Raw genomic sequence first — 24,774 nt, forward strand, 5'->3', positions numbered from 1 at the left:
TAAAAATCAGATTAATCAAGTTTTACCAACTTCTGCCCTGACACTGAAGGAGCAAGACGTGCCCTGCAGAGCTCCTGTGCTGCCATCTACCCCGGAGACATTGGGACCCCTTTGGTGCCCTGAAAAGCAGCTGTAGGGGATTGATATCCCCCTACTTGCCTGGGGGAAGTCCCCTACACCTCCAAAGAAGAACTTGCGGTCCTTCTCCACACAGTCTGATGCGGCCTGGCTAGACCCGGGGCTGGAGCACAGGACACGGAGCCCGGCGGTTACAACGGAAACCAGGCTGCATCACCTCCCGGAATCTCACTTCTGGCAGCGAACCCCGGTAAGCTTCATCTGACCACGGCTCCCTATCTGGACTCCACAAGACCACCACCGGCACGCTGCGGCCTAGCTACACCAAAGGCCGCAGCCTAAATTTCCAGCCATGACACTCGCGGCGTAACCCACCAGGTGTCGTGGGAGAGGAGAGAGGACAGTCAACATCCCCACACTGCTGGGAGTGACCCCCCCATGCCACTACAGCGCGGACTGACTGGATCTGAAGCCGGAGCGCAGCAATTGCCAGAAAAACTGAGCAGCAGCACCCTCCGGGACCGCACCGCCGTTAGGGAATCCCGGTAAGCCCTGCCTGGGTGCGGCTGTCCCCCCGCACTTTGTCAGCCGACACACCGCGGCTTAGCGGCGTCTGAAGCGGTGGCCTAGATTTCCGGCTGCGACACCTGTAGAGCGTCCCACTGAACATCGCGGGAGAGAAGGGGAGACCAACTGCAGTCTCGGACTGCTGGGGCATGGTTCTCCCCTTTCTTGCCGTGGTTTGAAGCAAATGCGGCGGAGGCTTGGACACTCCACATCAGGGCACTCTGACAAAGCCATAAGCCCCTGACGGTCTCTGTCCCCCCAACGGCTTCTGGACCGGACCTGCGGGTAGAGGGGCTATGTAGGGACTCTGGTGGATACAAGGCAGAAAGAGGGGGGAAGGAAAGACTGCAGAACCGTTTCCATCTGCCGCAATAAGACCCCCCCCCCCCCCCCACTGCACTAATATAAAGAAAAACTGCATCAAAGATACCACAATACTACCACAAAGTGGTCTGGTGAGGAGGATGAGGCTGGCGAGGGAGACATCTGTGACCCATCAATGCCAAATACCCCGTGAGAAAGAGAAAAGGAGAGAAGAGGGGACTAAACTAAACTAATAAAGATGCTGGTTGTGATCCAAGCCAGTGGGACACCACGGGCACAAATGGAGGTTGAATAAGTGCCAGATGAGAAGCCACATCCATACTATTAATCCGCAGCAAAACTACTGATCCTAGAGATTGGGCGAAATTTCTGACCTTTGTATACACAGCCAGCACAACCTCCGGATTTAAAAAAACCTAATTATGAGCAAATATTTAAACGAACGCAGTGCAGGTACTTCTGTGAGCAGCACGCCATCTGCATTTGGACAAGACAGCAGCAACAGGAAAACAAAAAAACAGGCCTACTAAAGCGACCAAGAAAAAAGAGTGCAAAAAACCACAACAGTCTCCATCCCCTCGAAAAGAACGCCTCGCCTCGTGCCACGACTATCTGATCCCCATTCCGAAGCAATGGACACCTTCTACTTACAGGTCTCCCCGCTGGCAAGTGATGCCTCAGATGCTATAGAGGTGACACAGTCAACCTTGGTGGCACAGGAGATATCAAATCTACTCCTCCTGAAGTCCTGGATACGATCAAACATCTGAAGCCACATAAGGCACCTGGCCCAGACGGCTTTCCAAATGGCTAATATAAACAATTTGCCCCTTTGTTGGCCTCATTTGGCATCTGTGTTCAACGGGGCGATGAATAGCAGCTCCTTTCCATCTGAGATGTTAGAGGCCTTGATGGTCACAATTTCTAAACCAGGAAAGGAGAATACATTCCCGGCTAATTTCCAGCCCATCTCCCTGTTGAACACGGATGCTAAAATTTATGTGAAACTCCTAAGCATAAGGATGTTTACAGTTCTCCCGTCGCTGGCGGCAACAGATCAAGTGGAATTAGTCCCTCAGAGGCAGGCCCCTGATGGCACCCGGCGGTTCCTGAACCTGGTCAGGGTGGCGAAAAGGAACAGAATACCTGCCATGCTCCTGGCATTAGACGCAGAGAAAGCGTTCGATTGGATCCATTAGAGATTCCTGGAGGCCACCCTGGGAAGGTTTGGATTCTCGTGGGCCTATTAAAACAGCGATCATGTCCCTATACTCGGCACCCTCCGTGAGGGTCTTCTCCTCGGGTTGTATGTCCCCCTCATTCGCTAACTCTAATGGCACAAGGCAGGAGTGCCCTCTCTCGCCACTAATATTTGCTCTAGTGATGGAGCCACTGACGGAATGGATCAGGAGCAATCAAAATATTCAAGGAATTAAAATAGAAACACAGGAACACAAGATAGGCTTATATGCGGACAACGTTTTATTAGCAATCACTAACCCCATCACTTCTCTAAAGCAGGCCCAATCTACCCTAGTCCAATTTGGTGAAGTTTCATACTACAAGGTGAACAACACAAAATCACAGATGTTAAACCTAGGACTAGATGCTAAAACACCACAAGCTATAACAGACTCCCTCCCCTTCACTTGGTGTGAACACTCTATCCTGTATCTAGGCATCAATACAGCGTATCCTAGCTCCTTTACTTTTACCAAAAACTACTCACCACTTTTTAATCACATCCCACGCATTCTAAGTAATTTTTGCAAACCCTTAGGCCTCATGTCCACGGGGAAAATCAGGCCCGCTACGGATTCTACATGTAGAATCTGCAGCGGGTCCCTCCTGCCCCGCGGACATGAGCGCTGAAAAGAAGAATTTAAAAGAATTTACCTATCCGTAGCGGGCGGGGAAGGTCTGCTGTTCCTCACGGCCGGATCTTCTTTTTCGGCCGGCGGATGAATTCGTCACGCCGGCGGCACGTCGCCGGCACATCATCGACGTGCCGAGCGCATGCGCCGGGCACATCTGCCGAGCCGAAGCAAGAAAGATCCGGCCGTGAGGAAGAGAAGACCTTCCCGGTCCGCTCCGGATGGGTAAATACTTTTAAATTCCTATTTTAGGTCTCCCGCGGATCCGGACGGCTTCCATAGGCTTCAATAGAAGCCCGCGGGAGCCGTCCCCGCGGGAGACCCGCACGAAAATGGAACATGGTCCAGATTTTTTCATGCTCCATTTTTTTTAAAATCCCTTTTATTGACCATCCGCGGGAATTTATCTACCGCGGGTGGTCAATGCATCCCTATGGGATGCGGATCCGCATGCGGGAGATCCGCAGCGGATCTTAAATCATATTTTGCCCGTGGACATGAGGCCTTAATATCCTGGGCAGGTAGAATCGCAGCTGTTAAAATGATGATCCTACCACGAATTTTGTATATTTTCAGAACAGTAGCGATCCCAATCACTGCACATTTCATGTCTAAGCTCCAATCCATTATTAATCAATTTGTTTGGGAGGGAGCACATGCTAGAGTTACATTTTCCACCCTGGCAAGACCATACAAACTAAGAGGTATGAGGGCTCCCAATATTAAACAATATTTTGCTGCTGTTATACTAGATCAATTCAAACAGTGGTGGATCACATCATCACACAAAAAATGGGCGGCCATAGAAATGGCGCCCCTGGGCACCCCCTTGTTTTCTCTCCTTGGAGTTAGGCCACCTTTGCCAACACATGCACTGCCAAGTCTCCAGGTTTCGGTCCAGATATGGAACCAACTAGCCTCTTCAGCCTCCGAGAAGGTCCTGGCTACGGCCCTCCCTCTGAGGTTTCTCTCCTCCATCCTTCCAGACTTCGAGTATGGAAGATGGGAAGCATTTGGCATTAAAAAAAAATGGCGATCTCTGTAAGGAGGGGGTTGTACTAGACTTCCCTACATTGAGCTGGGTATTTAATCTCCCTAGTAAACTGGGTTTTGCCCATTTAAGATTAAGATATGCCTTACAATCCTTAGATCTTCATAAACCAATATTCCCTAAGACGGCCTTTATTTGCTTTTCACTCCCTGCAAGTACTTCTTGAGGCATATCCATATTCTACAAGGAATCATTTTCTCAGATAGCACAATCTAAGTCTGCTCACATGACGCTATGGGAACTCGATCTCAAGCAACAATTTAGTCTGGAAAAGTGGAAACGAGCTCTTATCTGGACTAAAAAAATATTGCATGGTATCACCCACTGGGAATCTTCCCAGAAGATATTTTTACGATGGTTCCTGACTCCAACAAGGCTATCCAGAATGAATAAAGAGGTTCCGGAGACATGTTGGAGAGAATGCGGCGCGAAGGGCACCTACTTTCACATGTGGTGGTCGTGTCCGGTCATACGTTACTTTTCAAAGTAACGATCCGCGCCACCATATAGTAATTAATGAGAATAACTCACCTGGTGCCCAGCGGGGTTCCCGTAGACCGTTAGATCCTAGGGGAACCACCCGCCAGCACCTGTGATCCGAGTATGCCTGTAGTAGTATATGAAGAGACTTCAGATATCCTTCGGTAGGGAAGGAGAGCCGCCGGAATGAAAGCAATCCCAAAGAGAGAAAACTCCCCTCAATGGGTTAAAACAAGCAAGCTTCAAAGTAAAAAAAAGCTCTTTCCGCGCTCCTGCTGGAGCTCCTCTTCGGAAGAAATGAACTGTCGTAGCAGACAGTATTTATATAAATTGATCCTAAATTTATTTCCGAATAAAAGATTGCATGCAAGTGGAAATCTTGCAGCGATAGTTCTACAACGCGTTTCGACGTTCTACAGACGCCTTTCTCAAGTATACAGAGAGATTAAAATACAGCATACATTTATGCTGGAACACCCTCTCCGTTACATGGCTATGACACCTAGATACCGCGCCAGAGCGACACGGTACGGAGGTGCGCGCCAAGCACCTGTAACCCCCACCTCCAAAAAGGTAAGACATGCTATTTAAATGCTGTATTTTAATCTCTCTGTATACTTGAGAAAGGCGTCTGTAGAACGTCGAAACGCGTTGTAGAACTATCGCTGCAAGATTTCCACTTGCATGCAATCTTTTATTCGGAAATAAATTTAGGATCAATTTATATAAATACTGTCTGCTACGACAGTTCATTTCTTCCGAAGAAAGGATGTATCACAAAAAATAAGCCCTTGCACAACTATATCAGCGGAAAATTAAAAATTGATTGCGTGCGGAAGATGGCAGCAGAAACTTTTTAAAAATTAAATGTCTTTGAAAAAAAATAGTACAGCAAAAAAAAAAATACACAATTTTGCTATTGTAGCAATAAAGTTATGTAATTTCTGTTGCAGTATTTGCGCCGTAGAAACAGGACACACTGAAAGATGGTGGAATATGTTTTTTTTTTCACTTTACTCCACTTACAGTTTTTTACATTTTTCAGTATGTTATATGGTACATTAAATTGCACCATTGAAAAATACAACGCGTCCCACAAAAATAAGCTTTCATACAGGTAGGTCGATGGTTAAATAAAGGAGTTAAGATTTTTGAAAAGGGGTGAGGTAAAGATGAAAATTAAAGATGAGCGAGCATACTCGGCCACGCCCCTTTTTTGCCCGAGCGCCGCGATTTTCGAGTACTTCCGTACTCGGGCGAAAAGATTTGGGGGGCGCCGTGGGTGAGTGGGGGGTTGCAGCAGGGAGTGGGAGAGAGAGAGGGCTCCCCCCTGTTCCCCGCTGCTACCCCCCGCTCCGCCACGCCTTCCCTTCGCCCCCCGGCGCCCCCTGAATCTTTTCACCAGAGTACGTAAGTACTTGAAAATCGCGGTGCTCAATCGAGTAATTACTTGAAACGAGTACGTTCGCTCATCTCTAATGATAATCGACAAAAAAAAAGTCTGCGTCATTAAGGGGTTAAAGTAACTTCCTGGTGTATAACGAACATGAAATTTAGCTTGACCAATCTTTAGGTCCTAAATAGGAAAAGTAAAGTGGTTACAACTTGATTATTCAATGCCAAGTGTAAAAGTACTGGCACCCCTGTGTAATGTACCTAATCTAATTCCCTACCTTCCCGGTGTTGTACAAACCTGAAATTTGGCAGGAGCATTCCTTAGGTCCTACATAGTAAAAGTAAAGGGGTTACAACTCGATTATTCAATTGTAATTGCAAATGTATTGGTACCCCTGTGTGATGTAACTTCCTGATGTCGTACAAGCTTGAAATTTGGCGCGAGCATCCTTTAGGTTCTGAAAGAGAATGGGCGAGGTAACTCATTCTGCAGAGGGACATTGGTACATGCAGTCTGAGAAGAATCTAATGCTTGTGTGTATACATATTTTATTCCTCGCTTCCTCTAAAATAACTTTGACTTCATGAAATTTTCTGTGTGAACACCAAGTAAACACCTGTATCAATTATCTCTGGTGAAGCTGGGTATATTAGTTAGTTTAAAATAAAAGGGCAAATGGCGGCAGCAAATGAGATATGACTATTAGTCATAATATAGTATCATGTGTGTAATTGTGCATGGCCAACTTCCAAAAGTCTATGTAGAGATTAGTAAATCAGCACCACCAGAACCCTATTAAAACTATATCCAACTCAATATATTTCGCCCTGGCGGACTCCTCAGGGGGAGCAACCAGGGATATAGTGAGCTGAGCGCTGAACAGATAACTCTTAAACAGAAGAGAGGCAGATCATTCTTTTGAATAGCAATTCTAGATCAGAGAGAAAATAGCAGATGTGAGAAAATCTTGACAGACAGCGAATGGGCTATAATTTGACCAATCCCATATCGATGGCTGCACCAATCATAGTGTGTTGCCAGAGCATAATAGAGCATGTGCAGATACTTAGAAAAATTATTGAGTGCTCTCCGCAGCAACTATGCAACTGTACCGGCAAATAGAAAATGTATCAGATTTTATCCACATCTACTGAGCATGCCTGAACACTTGGAAAATATAGCAATGTGAATCTCAATAGCGTCTGTACTGTCACTTAGGAAGAGTGCAATGTTTTATCTACATCAACTGAGCATACTCAAATAATGATAGCAAATACCATGGGCTCAGATATCAATATCTTTATAGAGTGTGAGACGGTGACCGGCAAGGTGCTGGAGGGCAGGTATGTGTCACCGAGGATGCTCTCCTATGCTGCCTTGGGGAGCGCTTGGGCAGATGCGTGCCACCGAGCAGCCTGGGCTCGGTGGAGGAAGCCGGCAGTTTAGTGTTAGTGGCATTAAGCCACTAACACATTGTAGTGAGTAAGTGGCTCCAAGCCGCATAATCCGGGCCGGCTTTTCCTGGAGTGACCAAAGTGAAGGGTGGGATGGTCACTCCCACGTACCAGGTGGGGCTGGTACCAGGCCATATAAAGCCTGGGCCTACAGGGCCAGCAGGAGAGCTGAGACCTTTGCAGGTCTGAGAGTCCTGGCTGGCTGTGTGCAGGAGCTATTTGTTACCAGTGTGTAGACAGGGACGCTACATGTATAGTAAGTGCTCAGACGAGCAGGATTTATGTTATGGTTGCCTGATGTTAAGGCCTGTATTTTGCGTTTGTTTGCTTGGAAAAAAACCCAGGCAAAGCCTGGACTAAAGACTTTATCCTATGTGTCACTGTCTCTGACTGCTTATGCCCAGGTTGCTACCGATCCTAAATGCTAATCCCTCACATATGGTGTTTGGATGCGGGCAGCGGTCTTAAAGAGACATACACCAATTAATGGACATTTTGCTGCAGCAGCTGGAGAACCGTTGCTAAGGGCAACCGCCCAAGAGAGATTGACTGGAGAGTGCTGTAACCCCCATGTCCTGGGTGAAAGCTGCAACGGCACAGCCATCAGATACTGCCAAGATGGAGGATCTGATGAAACAGCTGACGCTAATGACGGCGACCCAGCAAAAGGTCCATGAGGAGGCCATGAGAGCTCAGGCCGAGACTAATGCTCTACTGGTGGAAGCCAATCGTTTAGCCTTGCAGGAGCAACAGCGGGTTAACCAACAGCTGCAAGAGCAACTCCTGGCGGTGGCGCAAAGTGTGCAGAGATCGGCTGGTTCGCTCCCCACCACCCGTACCGCGGTACAGGCGGCCTTACAAAAGATGACACCCACCGATGACATCGAGGCCTATCTCGCGGTCTTTGAGAGAGTGGCCGAGAGGGAGAAGTTACCGGCGCCTCAGTGGGCTGAGGTAGTAGCGCCTTTCCTGACGGGAGAACCCCAAAAGGCCTACTTTGAACTCGGGGAGCAGGATGCCAAGGACTATAATAGGCTCAAAGGTGAGATCCTGGCACGCTTGGGCGTGGACACCCATGTGCGGGCCCGATGCGTACATGCCTGGACTTTTTCTGACCACCTGCCAGCTCGCTCCCAGATGTACGACCTGTTCCACCTGGTGAGAAAGTGGCTGCAGCCGGAGGAGTCGTCCCCGGCAGAGATCGTACAGAAGGTGGTTCTGGATAAGTTTATACGCTCGCTGCCCCCCGCAATCCAGCGCTGGGTGGGACAAGGAAGTCCCCAGGACGTGGACCAACTCGTGAGCCTCGTCGAGAGGTATAAAGCCACGGAGGACTTACTGCAAGCCGTGCCCCCTCGATGTTCCAACCCCAGGAACAGCAAGTCGGCCGGAGCACCCGGTAAGACTGTTCCGTATGCAAGGGGTGTCAAAAATGTCCCAAAGGGAGGCGGCTCAGAGGGGGATCATGTGGGACAGAAGAGGAGTCCCAACTGGACAGTCCGGTCCCGGGTAGAACCCCAAGGGGACCGGGGCCCCATACTATGTTGGCGCTGTCGTGAGCCCGGGCATCTTGCTGCCAACTGTCCACTTACCGTGGAACCAGTGGACTGTGACTCTGCCCGGCGGAGGTCGATGTTCGCACGGCCAGTGTGTTCTGCAGAGACTGCGTCAGAGACTGATCGACCATTATGTCACCTAAAGGTGAATGACTTTGCGGTGACCGCTCTACTGGACTCAGGGAGCTTGGTTACGCTGGTGCACTCCAGCCTGGTCGATCCCACAACCTTCACCAGCCGTCGCATGGGGGTTGTTTGTGTGCATGGGGACACCAAGGAGTATCCTATTGCCCTTGTACGACTTGATACTCCATGTGGACTTGCCACCCATGAGGTGGGCGTCGTGAAATCCTCAATGCACACCGTGATCCTCGGGAGAGACTTTCCCCTATTTTGGGACTTGTGGCGACACCGAGGGTCGTCTGCAAATAAGGTTCATGATAATGCAAATGTGCATGATGTGTGTCCAGAACCGTTTGACCCTGAGGGTACGGTTCCAGCAGTAGGGGTGACCCAAGAGGATGGGGATAACTTTCCCTTAACAGTACTAGCGGGTGAGACAGAGGTACAGGACGAAGTGGTTGCTATGCCTGACTTAGAGGTCTCACGTGCCAATTTCGGAACTGAGCAGCTCCGAGACCCCACCTTAGTAAAGGCCAGGGAAAATGTTAAAGTACTAAATGGGAAGCCTCAATTCCCGGGGGCTGATACTGTGTTTCCACACCTGGCAGTCAATCAAGAGTTGTTGTATCAGGTTGACAAGGTCCGTGGGGAGGTTGTGAAGCAGCTGGTGGTACCTCAGTCTTATCGCAGGATGGTCTTAGACCTAGCGCACAAGCATGTGCTGGGAGGTCATCTCGGGAGCAAAAAGACTAAAGGAACGCATCCTTCAGCGTTTTTTCTGGCCGGGGGTACATGGTGATGTAAAACGTTACTGTGAGTCGTGCCCGGAGTGTCAGATAACAGCTCCTATGCCCCATTACCGGAGCCCCTTAGTGCCCTTGCCCATCATAGAGGTGCCGTTTGAGCGGGTCGCGATGGACCTAGTTGGGCCCTTGGTAAAGTCTGCCCGGGGTCACCAACATATATTAGTGGTTGTAGACTATGCCACCCGTTACCCCGAAGCCGTTCCTTTACGCAATACGTCATCCAGGGGTATTGCAAAGGAACTACTTCACATGTTCTCCCGCACGGGCATACCAAAAGAGATCCTGACGGACCAAGGAACCCCCTTTATGTCAAAGGTCATGAAGGAATTGTGTAAGCTGCTGAATATTAAGCACTTACGGACGTCGGTGTACCACCCACAGACGGATGGTCTGGTTGAGAGATTTAATAAGACCCTGAAAAGCATGCTAAAAAAGGTAGTCAATCAGGATGGGAAGGACTGGGACTGTCTGCTGCCATATTTAATGTTCTCAATCCATGAAGTCCCACAATCCTCCACTGGGTTCTCTCCCTTTGAATTAGTGTATGGTAGACATCCCCGAGGGCTCCTTGATGTAGCTAAGGAGACCTGGGAGCACGAGTCCACCCCCTACAGGAGTGTTATTGAACACATCTCCCTCATGCAAGATCGAATCGCGGCGGTCATGCCCATTGTTAAAGAACATTTACAGCAGGCTCAAGAAGCCCAAAGCCGGGTATATAACCGGTCCGCCAAGGTGAGAACCTTCAACCTTGGGAATCGGGTACTAGTGCTGGTGCCCACCCTAGAAAGTAAATTCCTAGCAAAATGGCAAGGGCCCTATGACATAATTGAGAAAGTTGGAGAGGTAAATTATAAGGTATACCAGCCAGGTAGGTGGAAACCAGAACAATTGTACCATGTAAACCTAATTAAGCCATGGAAGGACAGAGAAGCCCTGACTGCAGTGAGCACCCCCCATGGTGCGGTCCCAGAGGTGTGTGTATCAGGGTCCCTGTCCAAATCCCAACAACAAGAGTCGAGGGAATTTATACAGCGTAATTTAGATGTGTTCTCTGATATACCAGGGCGTACCGGTGTCATAAAACATGACATTATAACTGAATCAGGGGTAAAGGTTCAGTTGAAACCGTACAGGGTTCCAGAAGCCCGCAGACGAGCCATCTCAGAGGAGGTCAAGAAAATGCTAGACCTCGGAGTAATTGAGGAGTCGAAAAACGAATGGTCCAGCCCTATCGTGCTGATACCAAAACCTGATGGCTCTCTGCGCTTCTGTAACGACTTCCGGAAGCTAAACGACGTGTCAAAATTTGACGCATACCCAATGCCGAGAGTGGACTAGTTGATTGAGAGACTGGGTCATGCCAGGTACTTTTCCACTCTCGACCTTACTAAAGGCTACTGGCAGGTTCCCCTTACAGAGAGCGCGAAAGAAAAAACTGCGTTTGCCACACCAGAAGGGTTGTTTCAGTACATCTGCCTACCCTTCGGTTTGCATGGAGCCCCAGCAACCTTCTAAAGATTGATGGATATCATACTCAAACCCCATCGGCAATATGCGTCAGCATATTTAGATGATATCATCATCTTTAGCGAAGATTGGGACAGCCATCTACCCAAGGTACAGGCAGTACTGAACTCCCTTAGGAAAGCAGGGCTCACAGCAAGCCCAAAGAAGTGCGCCATAGGCCTCGAAGAAGCACGATACCTGGGGTATGTAATAGGCAGGGGTATTATAAAACCCCAGATCAATAAAGTTGAAGCCGTTCAGGCCTGGCCACAACCCACTACTAAAAAGCAGGTGAGAGCTTTTTTAGGCATTGTAGGGTACTATAGGCGGTTCGTGCAGAACTTTGCTAGCATAGCAGCACCCCTAACAGACTTGACCAAGAACAGCAAGTCAGTCATGGTCAAGTGGAACCCTTACGCAGAAAAGGCGTTCCAAGAGTTAAAACGAGCCCTCTGTAAACGTCCAGTGTTAGTCACACCCAATTTTAAAAGAGAATTTATTGTCCAAACAGACGCGTCCGATGTGGGTCTGGGAGCAGTTCTGTCCCAGGAAGTAGAGGGAGAGGAACATCCCGTGATATATCTGAGCAGGAAGCTCACGCCACCGGAAAAGAATTACAGTATCGTTGAGCGGGAGTGCCTGGCCATCAAGTGGGCCCTGGAGTCCCTAAAATACTACCTGCTAGGTCGGCACTTCAGGCTGATCACAGACCACTCCCCCTTAACCTGGATGTCACAGGCAAAAGAATGGTTCCTGACCCTGCAAAACTTTAGTTTTTCGGTAGAGCACAGGGCCGGAAAGCTACAGGGCAATGCCGATGCCTTGTCAAGGACGCATTGCATGGCGGCTAAAGGTGTCCGACCCCACAGGCTCGAACAGAGGGGGAGGGTATGTGAGACGGTGACCGGCAAGGTGCTGGAGGGCAGGTATGTGTCACTGAGGATGCTCTCCTATGCTGCCTTGGGGAGCGTTTGGGCAGATGCGTGCCACCGAGCAGCCTGGGCTCGGTGGAGGAAGCCGGCAGTTTAGTGTTAGTGGCATTAAGCCACTAACACGTTGTAGTGAGTAAGTGGCTCCAAGCTGCATAATCCGGGCCGGCTTTTCCTGGAGTGACCAAAGTGAAGGGTGGGATGGTCACTCCCACGTACCAGGTGGGGCTGGTACCAGGCCATATAAAGCCTGGGCCTACAGGGCCAGCAGGAGAGCTGAGACCTTTGCAGGTCTGAGAGTCCTGGCTGGCTGTGTGCAGGAGCTATTTGTTACCAGTGTGTAGACAGGGACGCTACATGTATAGTAAGTGCTCAGACGAGCAGGATTTATGTTATGGTTGCCTGATGTTAAGGCCTGTATTTTGCGTTTGCTTGCTTGGAAATAAACCCAGGCAAAGCCTGGACTAAAGACTTTATCCTATGTGTCACTGTCTCTGACTGCTTATGCCCAGGTTGCTACCGATCCTAAACGCTAATCCCTCACAAGAGTTACATTTTATGGGCAAGGAATAATAAGGAATATAAAATAAAGGTAAACATTATAGTGTGTATATGGCTCACCTACTCAAGCAGTGTCCCAGCTGTATGCGAGGAGAGGTTGGAGCTCTGACCTGATGATCCGCCAGCTCCAAGCAGTTTAACAAGGCATAAGGGAAAAGAATCCAAAAAACAGGTCGACTTCTTCAACCAAAACTTCCTCTTTACTATTTCAAGGTTAAAAATGGACAGACATCACGCTGAACGCGTTTAAGTTAGACTAGTAGCCTTTTTAAACAGCTTTTGAAAAGTACAGCAAACTACAGCTAAAAAAAAAGACTTAAACGGCATAAAGTCCAATAATAGTTTAAACAAAATATATCAGATCAATCCATATATAGGAAATTGATATCAGCCAGGAGGATTATATAAATGGAGACAATAGAAAATCTTCATTAAGTCCAGTAGGGCTCATGGATTTCAACCTGAAAATCGATCCTCAAATCTCAATTTTAGATCTAAATTACCACCACTATGTCCCAATCGAAACTGAGCCCTATGAATCTCAAGCAATAAAGGTCACCACAATGGATTCTATTAATATAGCGAGACACTGATGTATTTTTTTTGGTCCGGATAGTGCTGAGATGTCCTGACATTCTTTTCCTCATTTCTTGGAAAGTTTTTACATTAATTTCCAGGTAGCTATAGTAGGCAATATAAATAATGCCCTTGCTATGACAATTTATGGACTGTTTAATACGGTATCTTTTGTCATCAATAGGGTTCACAAAGATGTTGGTCGAATCAACATGGGACAAAAGATACACTTTCGGCAAGGCGAACATCCAGTCTGGGCATTACATTGTATGTCATTGACGCCAGAATACTCAGACACAAAGTGTCTCTCAATGTTCGCTCAACTCTAATCAGTATGATTTAATAATACCAAAAATATTTTTTGGTTAGGTTTTTACACTTTTGCACAATAAAACGCCTTTTTTTCATTTTTTTCCCGTTGCATTTAAAGTTTCATAACGTTTTTTATTTTTCCACAGACCGAGCTCTGTGAAGCCCTGATTTTTTGCATGGCAAGCTGTAGTTTTTAATGGTAGATTATCTTTACTTGACCAGCAGGGGTCTGCCACCCTGGATCCTCGCTGATCATCTCTTCATTGGCCCAGTGAGCACAAGTAGCAGACAGCTTTGTTGCCACTGCAGCTGATTTCTGCAGGAAGCAATCATAGAGAACAGATGATCAGCGAGAATCCCAGGTGGTGGAACCCCGTTATTAATAACCTGAGCATAAGTCATCAATAGTTCAGTCTCGGACACCCCTTTAAGCCTTACCAGAGGTAGAACTTAATAGACTGCAATACATAACATCCTCCACAAGTTTCACTAGGTTGTGAACCCATTGTTACCATGCGATCTTGGCACAGGAGGGCTGAAGGGGGTCCTCCACAACTGACTGCTTGGCTGTGCAATAAGCACTGCCCGTGGCATCAGATGAGTTAAACGGCTGTGCTTAGAATTAGCAGATTGCAGGAGGGTGTCAGCTGTCAAAAATAACTGACACCTGCCAGATATGGTGCGGGCTTGGCTCCTGTGCCCACTAAAGGTTCTTTTACACAGAACAAGCTGTTGGACAAACGATAGCCAACAGCTCGTCCCAGTGATGCTCGCTCCTGTGCTGTTACATAGGAGCGAGTATCACTTGCATAGCTCACAGCGCTGCTGGGGAGCGTTCTACCCCTGCCCGCCTCCATTCAATGTAAGCAGCAGTCGTTCAGAATTGGACAACTGCTGCTTACACTGAACGACACGTTGTTCAGTTTTTTGCACCCAGAAACTGAACAATCCTCGTTCAGTTGCTGCATGCGTTTACATGAGACTATTATTGTTCAAATTCCCACGGGAGCGTGGGATTCTGTACGATGATCGTCCCGTGAAAAAGGGCCATCAGTCTGTAAACCACTCTAAGTGCATTCACAGTGGGTGGTTGTTGAGGGGTTAATTATATGAATTTTAAAATAAGGTAATTCCACTTGCCCCTGAGGTTCCTGCTCTCCTTAAAACAATGTCTTCCACAAGCAGTGCTTTTAATGTCTCCTCAAACAGCTTGTCTTCACTCACTTCTCCTGCTTTTTTGAAGTTCTGTGTATTTTTTTCAACAAACCTGTGAAGCAAGAACGAAAATAGAAGAGCTGAAAATAACCAACTCTACAACACACTTGTATTCCTATCTTCAGGTACTGATGGTTAAGTCTACCACTTGTTTTCAGGAGTTTGGGATGAGCTTACTCAATGAGTGATTAACCCCTTAAGGACATGGCCTATTTTGGTCATAAGGACACAACGATTTTTGGGGGATTTTCATCTCCACTTTTTAAAACCCATAACTTCTGTTATTTTTCCGTCGACACGTATAAGGGTTTTTTTTGCGTGGCCAACTGTTTTATTGGTGCTATTTTTGGGTACATAGACTATGTTATAAAACTTTTTTGTTAATTTTTTTATGATAGCAGGGAGAGAAAATGCATCAATTCTGACATTGTATTTTAGTTTTTTTACAGCGTTAATTATGCAGCATAAATGGCAGAATAAATTTTTTTTCTGCAGGTCGGTACAATTATGATTCTTTTTTTGTTTTTTGGTTTTTTTTGTAAAAACCCTATTTTTGGAAATTATATTTTTTTCTAAATCACTGAATTCTAACTCCTATACCTTTTTTAAAAATATTTTTCAATGGATGGAGCTCCGTGATGGCTTGTTTTTTTTGTGTGATTATCTGTAGTTTTTATGTGAACTATTTTGGGGTACAAACAGATTTTTTGATCACTTTTATTTCGTTTTTTGGGAGGCAAAATGGAAAAAAGTATTTTGCCTCAGTTTTTAGGTTTTTTTTAACGCTTTTCACTGTGCAGGATAAAAAGCGTGTTAAAATTGTTGTTCAAGTTGTTACGGAGACGACGATACCAAATATGTGGGATTTTAATTTTTTTTTTAATTGGGAAAAAGCTCAAGAAAAGTTTTTTTTAAACATTTTTTTTTTCACTTTTTCTGTCCCTGTAGGGAACTTGCACCATAACGCCTATGATCACTATGATAAAGCAGTGCAGTGCAGGACTTCTCTCCTGCAATGCCTTACCCGCTAGTAATAGCAATCATAGTCAATGGCAAAGCGTATGATTTTACGCCTGTCATTCTAAAAAGGAAAGGGCCGCTTCAAAATAGACAGGGTGCAGATTTTAACTGCTTTTTGGATGCGGAAATACTGCAGAATGTCCTCAGCTGAGATTTCTGTGCACCCTGTCTGTTTTGAAACAGCCCTGCCCATTTCCGCCACCTGTAAACATACCCCAGCGAAAATAGTGACACCCCCCAAGCGACCCCAGCGATAATAGTGACACCCCCCCCCAGCGGCCCCAGTGATAATAGTGACCCCCTAGGGATAATAGTGACATCCCACAGTGGCTCCCAGTATGGTAGTAACTCCTCCCAGCAGCCCCCCAGCAGTGATAATAGTGACACCCCCCCAGCAGTAATAATAGTGACACCCCCCAGAGCGGCCCCCCCAGCAGTAATAATAGTGACACCCCCCAGAGCGGCCCCCCAACAGTAATAATAGTGACACCCCCCAGAGCGGCCCCCCAGCAGTAATAATAGTGACACCGCCCAGAGCGGCCCCCCCAGCAGTAATAATAGTGACACCCCCCAGAGCGGCCCCCCAACAGTAATAATAGTGACACCCCCCAGAGCGGCCCCACAGCAGTAATAATAGTGAAACCCCCCCCAGCGGCCCCCCAGCAGTAATAATAGTGACACCCCCCCCAGCAGTAATAATAGTGACACCCCCCAGAGCTGCCCCCCAGCAGTAATAATAGTGACACCCCCCAGAGCGGCCCCCCAACAGTAATAATAGTGACACCCCCCAGAGCGGCCCCCCCAGCAGTAATAATAGTGACACCCCCCAGAGAGCCCCCCAGCAGTAATAATAGTGACACCCCCCCAACGGCCCCCCAGCAGTAATAATAGTGACACCCCCCGTGGCCTCCCCAGCAGTAATAATAGTGACACCCTCTAGCGGCCGCCTAACAGTAATAATAGTGATGGCCCCCCAGCAGTAATAATAGTGACCCCCCCAGTGGCCCGGAGCAATAATAATAGTGACACCCCCCAACGGCCACCCAGCAGTAATAATAGTGACACTCCCCAGCGGCCCCCCAGCAGTAATAATAGTGACACCCACCAGCGGTAATAAGTGACACCCCCTAGCGGCCGAGCAGCAGTACTAATAGTGACACCCCGCAGTGGCCATCCAGCAGTAATAATAGTGACATCCCCCAGCAGTAATAATGCTCCCCCCACAGCGGCCCACAGCAGTAATAATGCTCCCCCCACGGCGGCCCCCCGCAGTAATAATGCTCCCCCCACAGCAGCCCCCAGCAGTAATAATGCTCCCCCCCACAGAAACTCCCCCGAGACCCATATACTTACCTCTCCTCCCCTCCTTGTGGAAGCACAGCTCCTTTTCTGCCTGATCGCTGGTGCACACTGACGTCAGTGTGCTGCCGGATGCCTCCTCCCCCTGCTCTTGCGGAACCAAGTAGGAGACGTCGGGGGAAGGGGGAGCGTGTCACACACGTCACAGTGTGCGCCGGGATCAGCGCAGATAGTAGTGCTGATGAGTGAATGCCGGCAGGGGAGCCGCGGCCCCTGCAGGCATTCACTAATCTGGTGAGTGGCCAATAGCTGCGCGTGCCAGCAGGGAGGGTGCTGCATGCCGCCTCTGGCATGTGTGCCATAGGTTCGCCACCACTGGCCTAGGACTATACCACAAGTCTTTTTATGTACATTTGACAAGCAAGAGCTGTACTCACAGGCATTTATACACAGACGATATTAGGCTTGGAAATAAGAGAAAAAGGTGCGCCATAGTGCAGAAGGGCTGACGGCAAAGAAATTGTGGAGGAGAAAGAATATTAGTACCTGGTAGGTATTGTGTGAGCACAATACTAAGAACATATGTTTCAGCAACAGCAGCAGCCTCCCCGGGATGGACTGGCAGATGCCTCCATGAGTGTGCAGAAGACCAAGCAGTGAAGAAGGAGGAATTGTCGACCGGCTCATTAAGGCAGGAGAAGTGGAAGGAAACTTTACTGTGGGCTACATGTTTCAATGCTGGAACATTCATGTTGGTGTTTCACAAAAATTATCATGAATCAGGACGGCCAATTCTGACTCCCATTAAAGCAATGGGAGTAAAAATCGAGTTCACTAATTTGCCCTCCAGAAGGTCCCCAATGCAGACAAAGCTGTCCATGTTGGGTCAAGCACCTAATCATCTTCCACCTCCTCTTCGTAGTTCTTCTACGCCTGAGTGGACCCTATGTTCTTGTGAGCACCAGGAACTGGTACCTCCGTTTCCACATCCCCCAAGTACACATTGCCTGTGGAGGGTTGACCGTGTGCACTGACCCACCCTCATCTTCCTCTTTGGGGGAAAAACTGGTTAGGCATCAGTGCATTCAATGTCTTGGTTTTCTCCCTCTGGTTATTTGGACTGCCCCGTTGACATCTCTGACACTGAATGATTAAATAACTCCTCAAACTGATCCATGCAGTCTGCTTTGGTGGGTGTGTAAGGATCTATAACCAACGCAAGAACAGATCTTTATCAACTAGTTGACTGCAAGAGAATTAGAGCTCTTTTACACGAGATGTCCAACAGGTCATCCCAGCGATGATCATTCCTACGCTTTTACACAGGATCCATCATCACTGAGTGAGTGGAGGTGGAGTGGAACGGGATCATTCCAGCCTGTCCACCTTCATTAACTGTAAACAGGCAGTCTATCATAGATGAATGACTGCCTGTTTATACAGGCCGATCATCGTTCAGTTTTTATGCAGGAACTGAACAACGAATGATAAGAGAACGAATTATCATTTGTGGTTCAGTCAGTGCATGCCTTTAGACTAAATTAGGGGTGTCAAACTCATTTTCACGGAGGGCCACATGAGTCTGATGGTTGTCTTTAAAAGGCCGTAATTCACAAGGCTGTAATTGGAAGGCCTCCTGTCCACGGGCGATTGTTCATTGCGTTACCTGCGGCGATAATCCGACCGCAGGTAATGCAGTGCACGCTTTTTCATAGCGTTGCTATAAAAAGCGTAGCCATGGTATCCATGAGCGGGGAATCATAGCGATTCTCCACTTGCGGGTTTTAATCGCGGCATGCCACGATTTGCCGCAGTGAACCTATCTGTCAGATAGGCTCACCGCAGAGAATTGAAAGCTCAGTGACCCCCACAGTGGCACAGCAGTAATAGTGACCCCCACAGTGGCACAGCAGTAATAGTGACCCCCACAGTGGCCTCAGCAGTAATAGTGACCCCCACAGTGGTTTCAACATTAATAGTTGCCCCCACAAAGGCCTCAACAATAACAGTGACCCCCACAGAGGCATCAGCAGTAATAGGGACCCCCACAGAGGCATCAGCGGTAATAGCGACCCCCACAGAGGCCTCAACATTAATAGCGACCCGCACAAAGGCCTCAACAGTAATAGTGACCCCCGCAGAGGCCTCAACAGTAATAGTGACCCCACAGCGGCCTCAGCAGAAATAGTGACCCCCACAGAGGCCTCAGCAGTAATAGTGACCCCCACAGAGACCTCAGCAGTAATAGTGACCCCCACAGAGACCACCACAGTAATAGTGACCCCCGCAGAGGCCTCCGCAGTAATAGTGACCCCCGCAGAGGCCTCAACAGTAATAGTGACCCCACAGCGGCCTCAGCAGAAATAGTGACCCCTACAGAGGCCTCAGCAGTAATAGTGACCCCCACAGGGACCACCACAGTAATAGTGACCCCCGCAGAGGCCTCTGCAGTAATAGTGGCCCCCGCAGAGGCCTCCGCAGTAATAGTGGCCCTCACAGCAGCCCCAGTGGTAATGCTATTACTATTGGAGCCGATATAGGGGACACTATTACTAGTATTAATAGCGCCCCCTGAAATCCATATACTTACCCCTCCTCCTCCTTATGGAAGTGCGGCTGCTCCTCTGCTCGCTGTTACTGTCGCTGATTGCAGGTGCACACTGTGACGTCAGTGTGCACGTCCGTACGCCTCCTCCCTTCTGCTCCCGCGGAATCAGGGGATGGGGGAGGAGGATCCCGGGTGCACACTGATGTTACAGTGTGCACCTGAGATCTGCGTCGCTGCTGAATACCCGAGGGGGAGCCGCGGCCCCCAGCTGGTATTCACTGCTGTGGTGAGCGGCCGCTGGCATTCGATGGTCGCGGGCCACGTTCAACAAGGTGGCAGGCCGGATTCGGCCTGCGGGCCTTGTGTTTGACACATGTGGACTAAATTATAACAATTTATCTGCCCGTTATAGGAATACAGTGCTGGAAGTGGCCTCTAGGGGGCTTAAGAACAGAGTTTGGAGAGGAAATCTGCAGCACAGAAGGGTTTTTCCCTAATTAAGCAGCCAACATCTGGGTGAGAGCGGCTGCAGTACAAAGAAACTCATGAGTTTTTGCTCTCAGACTGCATTCTGGTCCATTGGACACCAACTAATGGTTTAGTGTGGAACTCCTACTGCTACCTGGGAGAACCAGGAGTCTGACAAGGGTGGACAGCCCTTAGACTGGCACCCTGGATGAGGTGATGGACTTTCAGTTATGCTAAGGCATCAGGCCTGTTTGTTAGTTACGTGTAACTCTTATGTTATGCAGTGGCCAGGGACTTCTATGTATTCGTGCGCACTGTGACAAGTAACAACAATGTGAAGATCACTGTTGATTTACCACAATCATACTAAGTTTTTACTAAACTTATGGCCTGGAACTGGTGTGCGGTCATCCATCTGGTGGATGAAAGATGGTGATCTGACACCCCCAAGTTGTCACACTGTGTAAAAGGACCCTTGAAAAAACAGATTGTCGTTTAGAATATCTTCTGCACAAAGTTAAATCTACATAGAAGTACTATGCAGAAAGCCCTGGGACAGATGTTAAACTTTTGTTTGGTTATGGCCCAATTACACAGGATGATTATCACTCAAAATTTGAACTAATTTGAGCGATAATCGTGCAGCGTAAATGCACAGTTCCTTCACAAGTTTTTATTGCTAAATTTTGACCAGCTTAAAAACCATGGCTGGATCGCGGGCTTGTTGTTTTGTGTAAACCCTCCCCGCTCAGCGCTTCACTTAGAATAGTGATGGCGAACCTTTTAGAGACCTAGTGCCCAAACTGCAACCCAAAACCTACTTATTTATTGCAAAGTGCCAACACGTCAGGGGGCGGGGCTTATCACGACATATGATTTTACCCCGTCATTCTAAAAAAGGACAGGGCTGTTTCAAAACAGACAGGGTGCAGATTTTAACTGCTTTTTGGATGAGGAAGTGCTGCAGAATGTCCTCAGCGGAAATTTATGTGGAAAATTCTGCAGCATTTCCACATCCAAAAAGCAGTCAAAATCTGCACCCTGTCTGTTTTGAAACAGCCCTGCCCATTTCCGCCACCTGTAAACATACCCCAGTGATAATAGTGACACCCCACAGCGTTCCCCCCCCCCCCGCGTACTAGTGACACCCCACAGCGTTCCCCCCCCCCGCGTACTAGTGACACCCCACAGTGTTCCCCCCCGCGCGTACTAGTGACACCCCACAGCGGCCCCCCGCATACTAGTGACACCCCACAGTGCCCCCCCGCGTAGTAATGACACCCCACAGTGGCCCCCCGCGTACCAGCGACACCCCCCAACGGCCCCCGCGTACCAGCGACACCCCCCAGTGGCCCCTTGTGTACCAGCAACACCCCGCAGCGCCCCCTCGCATACCAGCAACACTCCTCAGCGGCTTCCCGTGTACCAGTGACACCCCCCCAGCGCCCCCCCCACCGCGTACCAGCGACACCCCCCAGCGGCCCCCCACGTACCAGCGACACCCCCCAGCGCCCGCGCCCCCCGCGTACCAGTGACGCACCCCCCAGCGGCCCCACAGTCTGTGCTGAAGTCGCTCTGTGTCCTGCTCTGTGTCCTGCTCTCCAGCTGCTGCTACCGCCGCTCTCTCCAGCCTCCGCTGGCAGTGGCTGTGCTCATGCCTCCTGCTGCGGCCGCCGGCGCTCCGCCTCCTGCTGCGGCCGCTGGCGCTCCGTGTCCTGCTGCAGGGGAGCTCACTCAGGTACTCACTAGTGGTGAGCGGCCGATGGGTCTGCGTGCCAGCAGGGAGGGCTCTGAGTGCCGCCTCTGGCATGCGTACCATAGGTTCGCCACCACTGGCGTAGGTGTATGTCCTGTTGTGTTCAAACACAGCCAAGCATGCTGAAAAGAAAAATCCTTGTCAGGGAGCAGGTGCTATTGGGCTCCCCACTGCTGTTCTCTGTAGTTCCAGCCCGGATACTGAGCACTTGTCATCGCCGACAGAGGGTATTTTGCTAGTGACAGGGTTTCAAGACTGGCTGTCACTCAGCCAATCAGAGCTATCGCTCGCTGGGAGGTGGGAATTTCAATCCCCGTCACTAGCAATAGATGCTTTGCTAGCTTGGCAAGTGTCTGGCAGCCGGCCCTAAACTATGGAGAACAGAAGCGGGAACCCCGATGGCACCTGCTAGGTGAGTATGGATTATTTATTTCCCTCAGGTCCCTCAGGTAGTATAGCAAGGGCGTTTTAGTGCTGCCAAAAAGGCGGTACCAAGTTGTGCCGCGTTTGTGGCAGTGCTGAAACTGCTTCCCATGCATTTCAATGTGCAATGCAGAGCTGAAAATGGCCAAAGATAGAACTTGCATCGCTGTCAAGGCACAGCGTTGGAGACGCTGCATTTTGACGCTTGTGTAAGCAGCCCCATTGAAATGAATGGGAACTTTAGAAGGATAGAAAAGTGTAGCCAACCATGTTTTTATGTTCTTTTTAAGAGCAAGAAAGGCTCTTGTGCAGCCTGTTTATACAGGCAGATAAATCATTGGCTCGTTCAAAAGACACTTGGGTCAGATTTTTAAGAATGTGATGATCTTGACTATATCAGCAAAAACACGCAAATAATAAACTCACGTGCGTACAACATCTTTACTATTGAAGATGGCAGGCAGATTGCCGGGCCGCGTGTTCCTGCGCTTTCTCATAGGTTGGTTCCCTTTTTGGTCGGAAGGCAGCATACACCTCATACCACATGGGCTTCTCATTCTCCTTTATTACCCCACTACGCATGGGATCTTGTGTCCTACAAAACAGACATAAGTCACAGTTAGACGGTACTGTTGTATCTTGACGCCACTGGAAGCTAGGGGCTGACCTAGCTTTGCTGGAGTTAACGCCCCCCTGTCAAGCCCCTAGCTTCCGATTGGCTGTCCCGTTCCCCCAGCTGTAGAGATGAGCGAGCCTACTCGGCCACGTCCCTTTTCCACCCGAGTACCGCGATTTTCGAGTACTTCCGTACTCGGGCGAAAAGATTCGGGGGGCGCCGTGGGTGAGTGGGGGGTTGCAGCGGGGAGTGGGGGGGGAGAGCGAGAGAGAGAGGGCTCCCCCGTTCCCCGCTGCTACCCCCCGCGCCGCCACGCCTCACCCCGCCCCCCGGTGCCCCCCGAATCTTTTCACCCGAGTACTGAAGTACTCGAAAATCGCGGTGCTCGCTCCAGTAAATACTCGAAATGAGTAGATTCGCTCATCTCTACCCAGCTGTTAGTGCCTACACTTATTTGCTGGAGTTCATCCATTGTTGCCTCAGCAAGACAGTGCTGTGGCCTTACACCGGAGACACAGCAGCTACTAACAGCATTAGAGACCCGGCCATGTAGGGCTCGGGCGGAAATGAAGTGGTATTCAGTGTGGGCAAAGGATTAAGGAGCTGTTGGGATGGCAGGGGAGACGTGTCGGCACTTTCGAAGCCGCACTAGCAGGGGAGAGGATACTGCTGCGGTTTCCACTCTGTCACTGTGGGCGGCACTGGCTTCCCTACTCCCTACACGGAGAGTGTCGGTGACAGTGACCGGAGGGGGATTGCAGACAGTCAGAGCACCGCTGACAGTGACGGGAGGGGACAGGGGGATTTCAGGCAGTCACAACGCCGCTGACAGTGGCCGGGGGTGGGTTGCAGGCAGTCAGCGCGCCGCTGAACGTGACCGGGGGTTGAGTGTGCAGGCACGTAGATCGGCCCTGGTAAACACAGACATACCCATCCCGCTGTATTCGGCAGGGTCTGGAGCAATGTCAGCTCCCCATCCTGCTGTATTCTGCTGCGCCTATAACTGTATGTATGGAGGTGGAACACCTGTCGACCACGAACAGCATCAGCCAATGGAAAGCTAGGGGCCTTACAGGGGCCGTACAATGCAGCAAAGGGCAGTCAGCTTCCGATGGCGTCAAGATACAACAGTACCCGGTTAGACATCTCACTGAGCATAGAGATACATTTCCACATAGTACTGGGTGCATCTACTGGGGATTGTTGGAGGTAAAAGGGTACAGAGATTTGGAAATCCCTACTGCTTTCTAAGATTTGTCGATAAGGACCTGTTTTTGAGACGTTGCGCTATCAGAAGCCTTGTGTTGATAATATATTTAGTGGTTTGTGCCGCCCCCAGCAGGCAGCCGTCCTAGGCAATGGATCTCCAGTACCTAGTTGCAAATATATCATGTGATTGACGACGACCCCCAGCATGTCAAAGCTACTGGGACTTGTTTTTCACTGTAACAGGGGTTCTTATGTAGTGTGAATGGGTACTGCATCTTGTCTCCATCAGAATAATGGGTGGAGACATGCTTTGGCAGTGCTGAGTTGAAGGACGCCACTAGCGGCTGATTGGCCCTGGCCAACCCATGTCTACACCCCTACTTCCGGTGTAGATCAGATACAACCATACCGGAACCTGTCACCTCAGAACAGCACCATAACTAAGGCCAGGTTCACACATGTGCTTTTTACCACAATAATCGCTAAAATAACGCGCTCATTGATTTCAATGGGACCTTGGTGTTAGATGTAGCCTCCATCTGTGGTGGCCACTACTGCACTGCGCTGCTCTATCACCTACCTGCTGAACACCGTCCCCAGCTGCTCCAGTCTGCTGCCCCGCAT

General features: G+C 49.2%; 1 protein-coding gene across 1 annotated transcript; it reads right to left on the bottom strand.

Moving 5' to 3' along the window:
• Positions 1 to 13,789: 13,789 nt before the first annotated feature.
• LOC136581722 (small ribosomal subunit protein mS23-like) lies at positions 13,790 to 24,774 on the bottom strand. Its single transcript, XM_066582346.1, has 4 exons — positions 24,731 to 24,774; positions 22,795 to 22,920; positions 14,737 to 14,863; positions 13,790 to 13,912 (listed from the first exon to the last, which is right to left on the bottom strand). The coding sequence occupies exons 1-4, from the start codon at positions 24,772 to 24,774 to the stop codon at positions 13,790 to 13,792; spliced, it is 420 nt and encodes a 139-aa protein (XP_066438443.1).

Source organism: Eleutherodactylus coqui, chromosome 11 (assembly GCF_035609145.1).
Source record: "Eleutherodactylus coqui strain aEleCoq1 chromosome 11, aEleCoq1.hap1, whole genome shotgun sequence".
In the NCBI taxonomy this organism is placed as follows: domain Eukaryota; kingdom Metazoa; phylum Chordata; class Amphibia; order Anura; family Eleutherodactylidae; genus Eleutherodactylus; species Eleutherodactylus coqui.

Excerpts from the sequence above, each read along its gene's own strand:
- LOC136581722 (XM_066582346.1), bottom strand. The coding sequence starts at position 24,774 with ATGCGGGGCAGCAGACTGGAGCAGCTGGGGACGGTGTTCAGCAG. Across the intron at positions 22,921-24,730 it reads CTGGGGACGGTGTTCAGCAG|GACACAAGATCCCATGCGTA; the intron begins GTAGGTGATAGA and ends TCTGTTTTGTAG. Across the intron at positions 13,913-14,736 it reads GGAGAGCAGGAACCTCAGGG|AAATCAGCTGCAGTGGCAAC; the intron begins GCAAGTGGAATT and ends TGCTTCCTGCAG.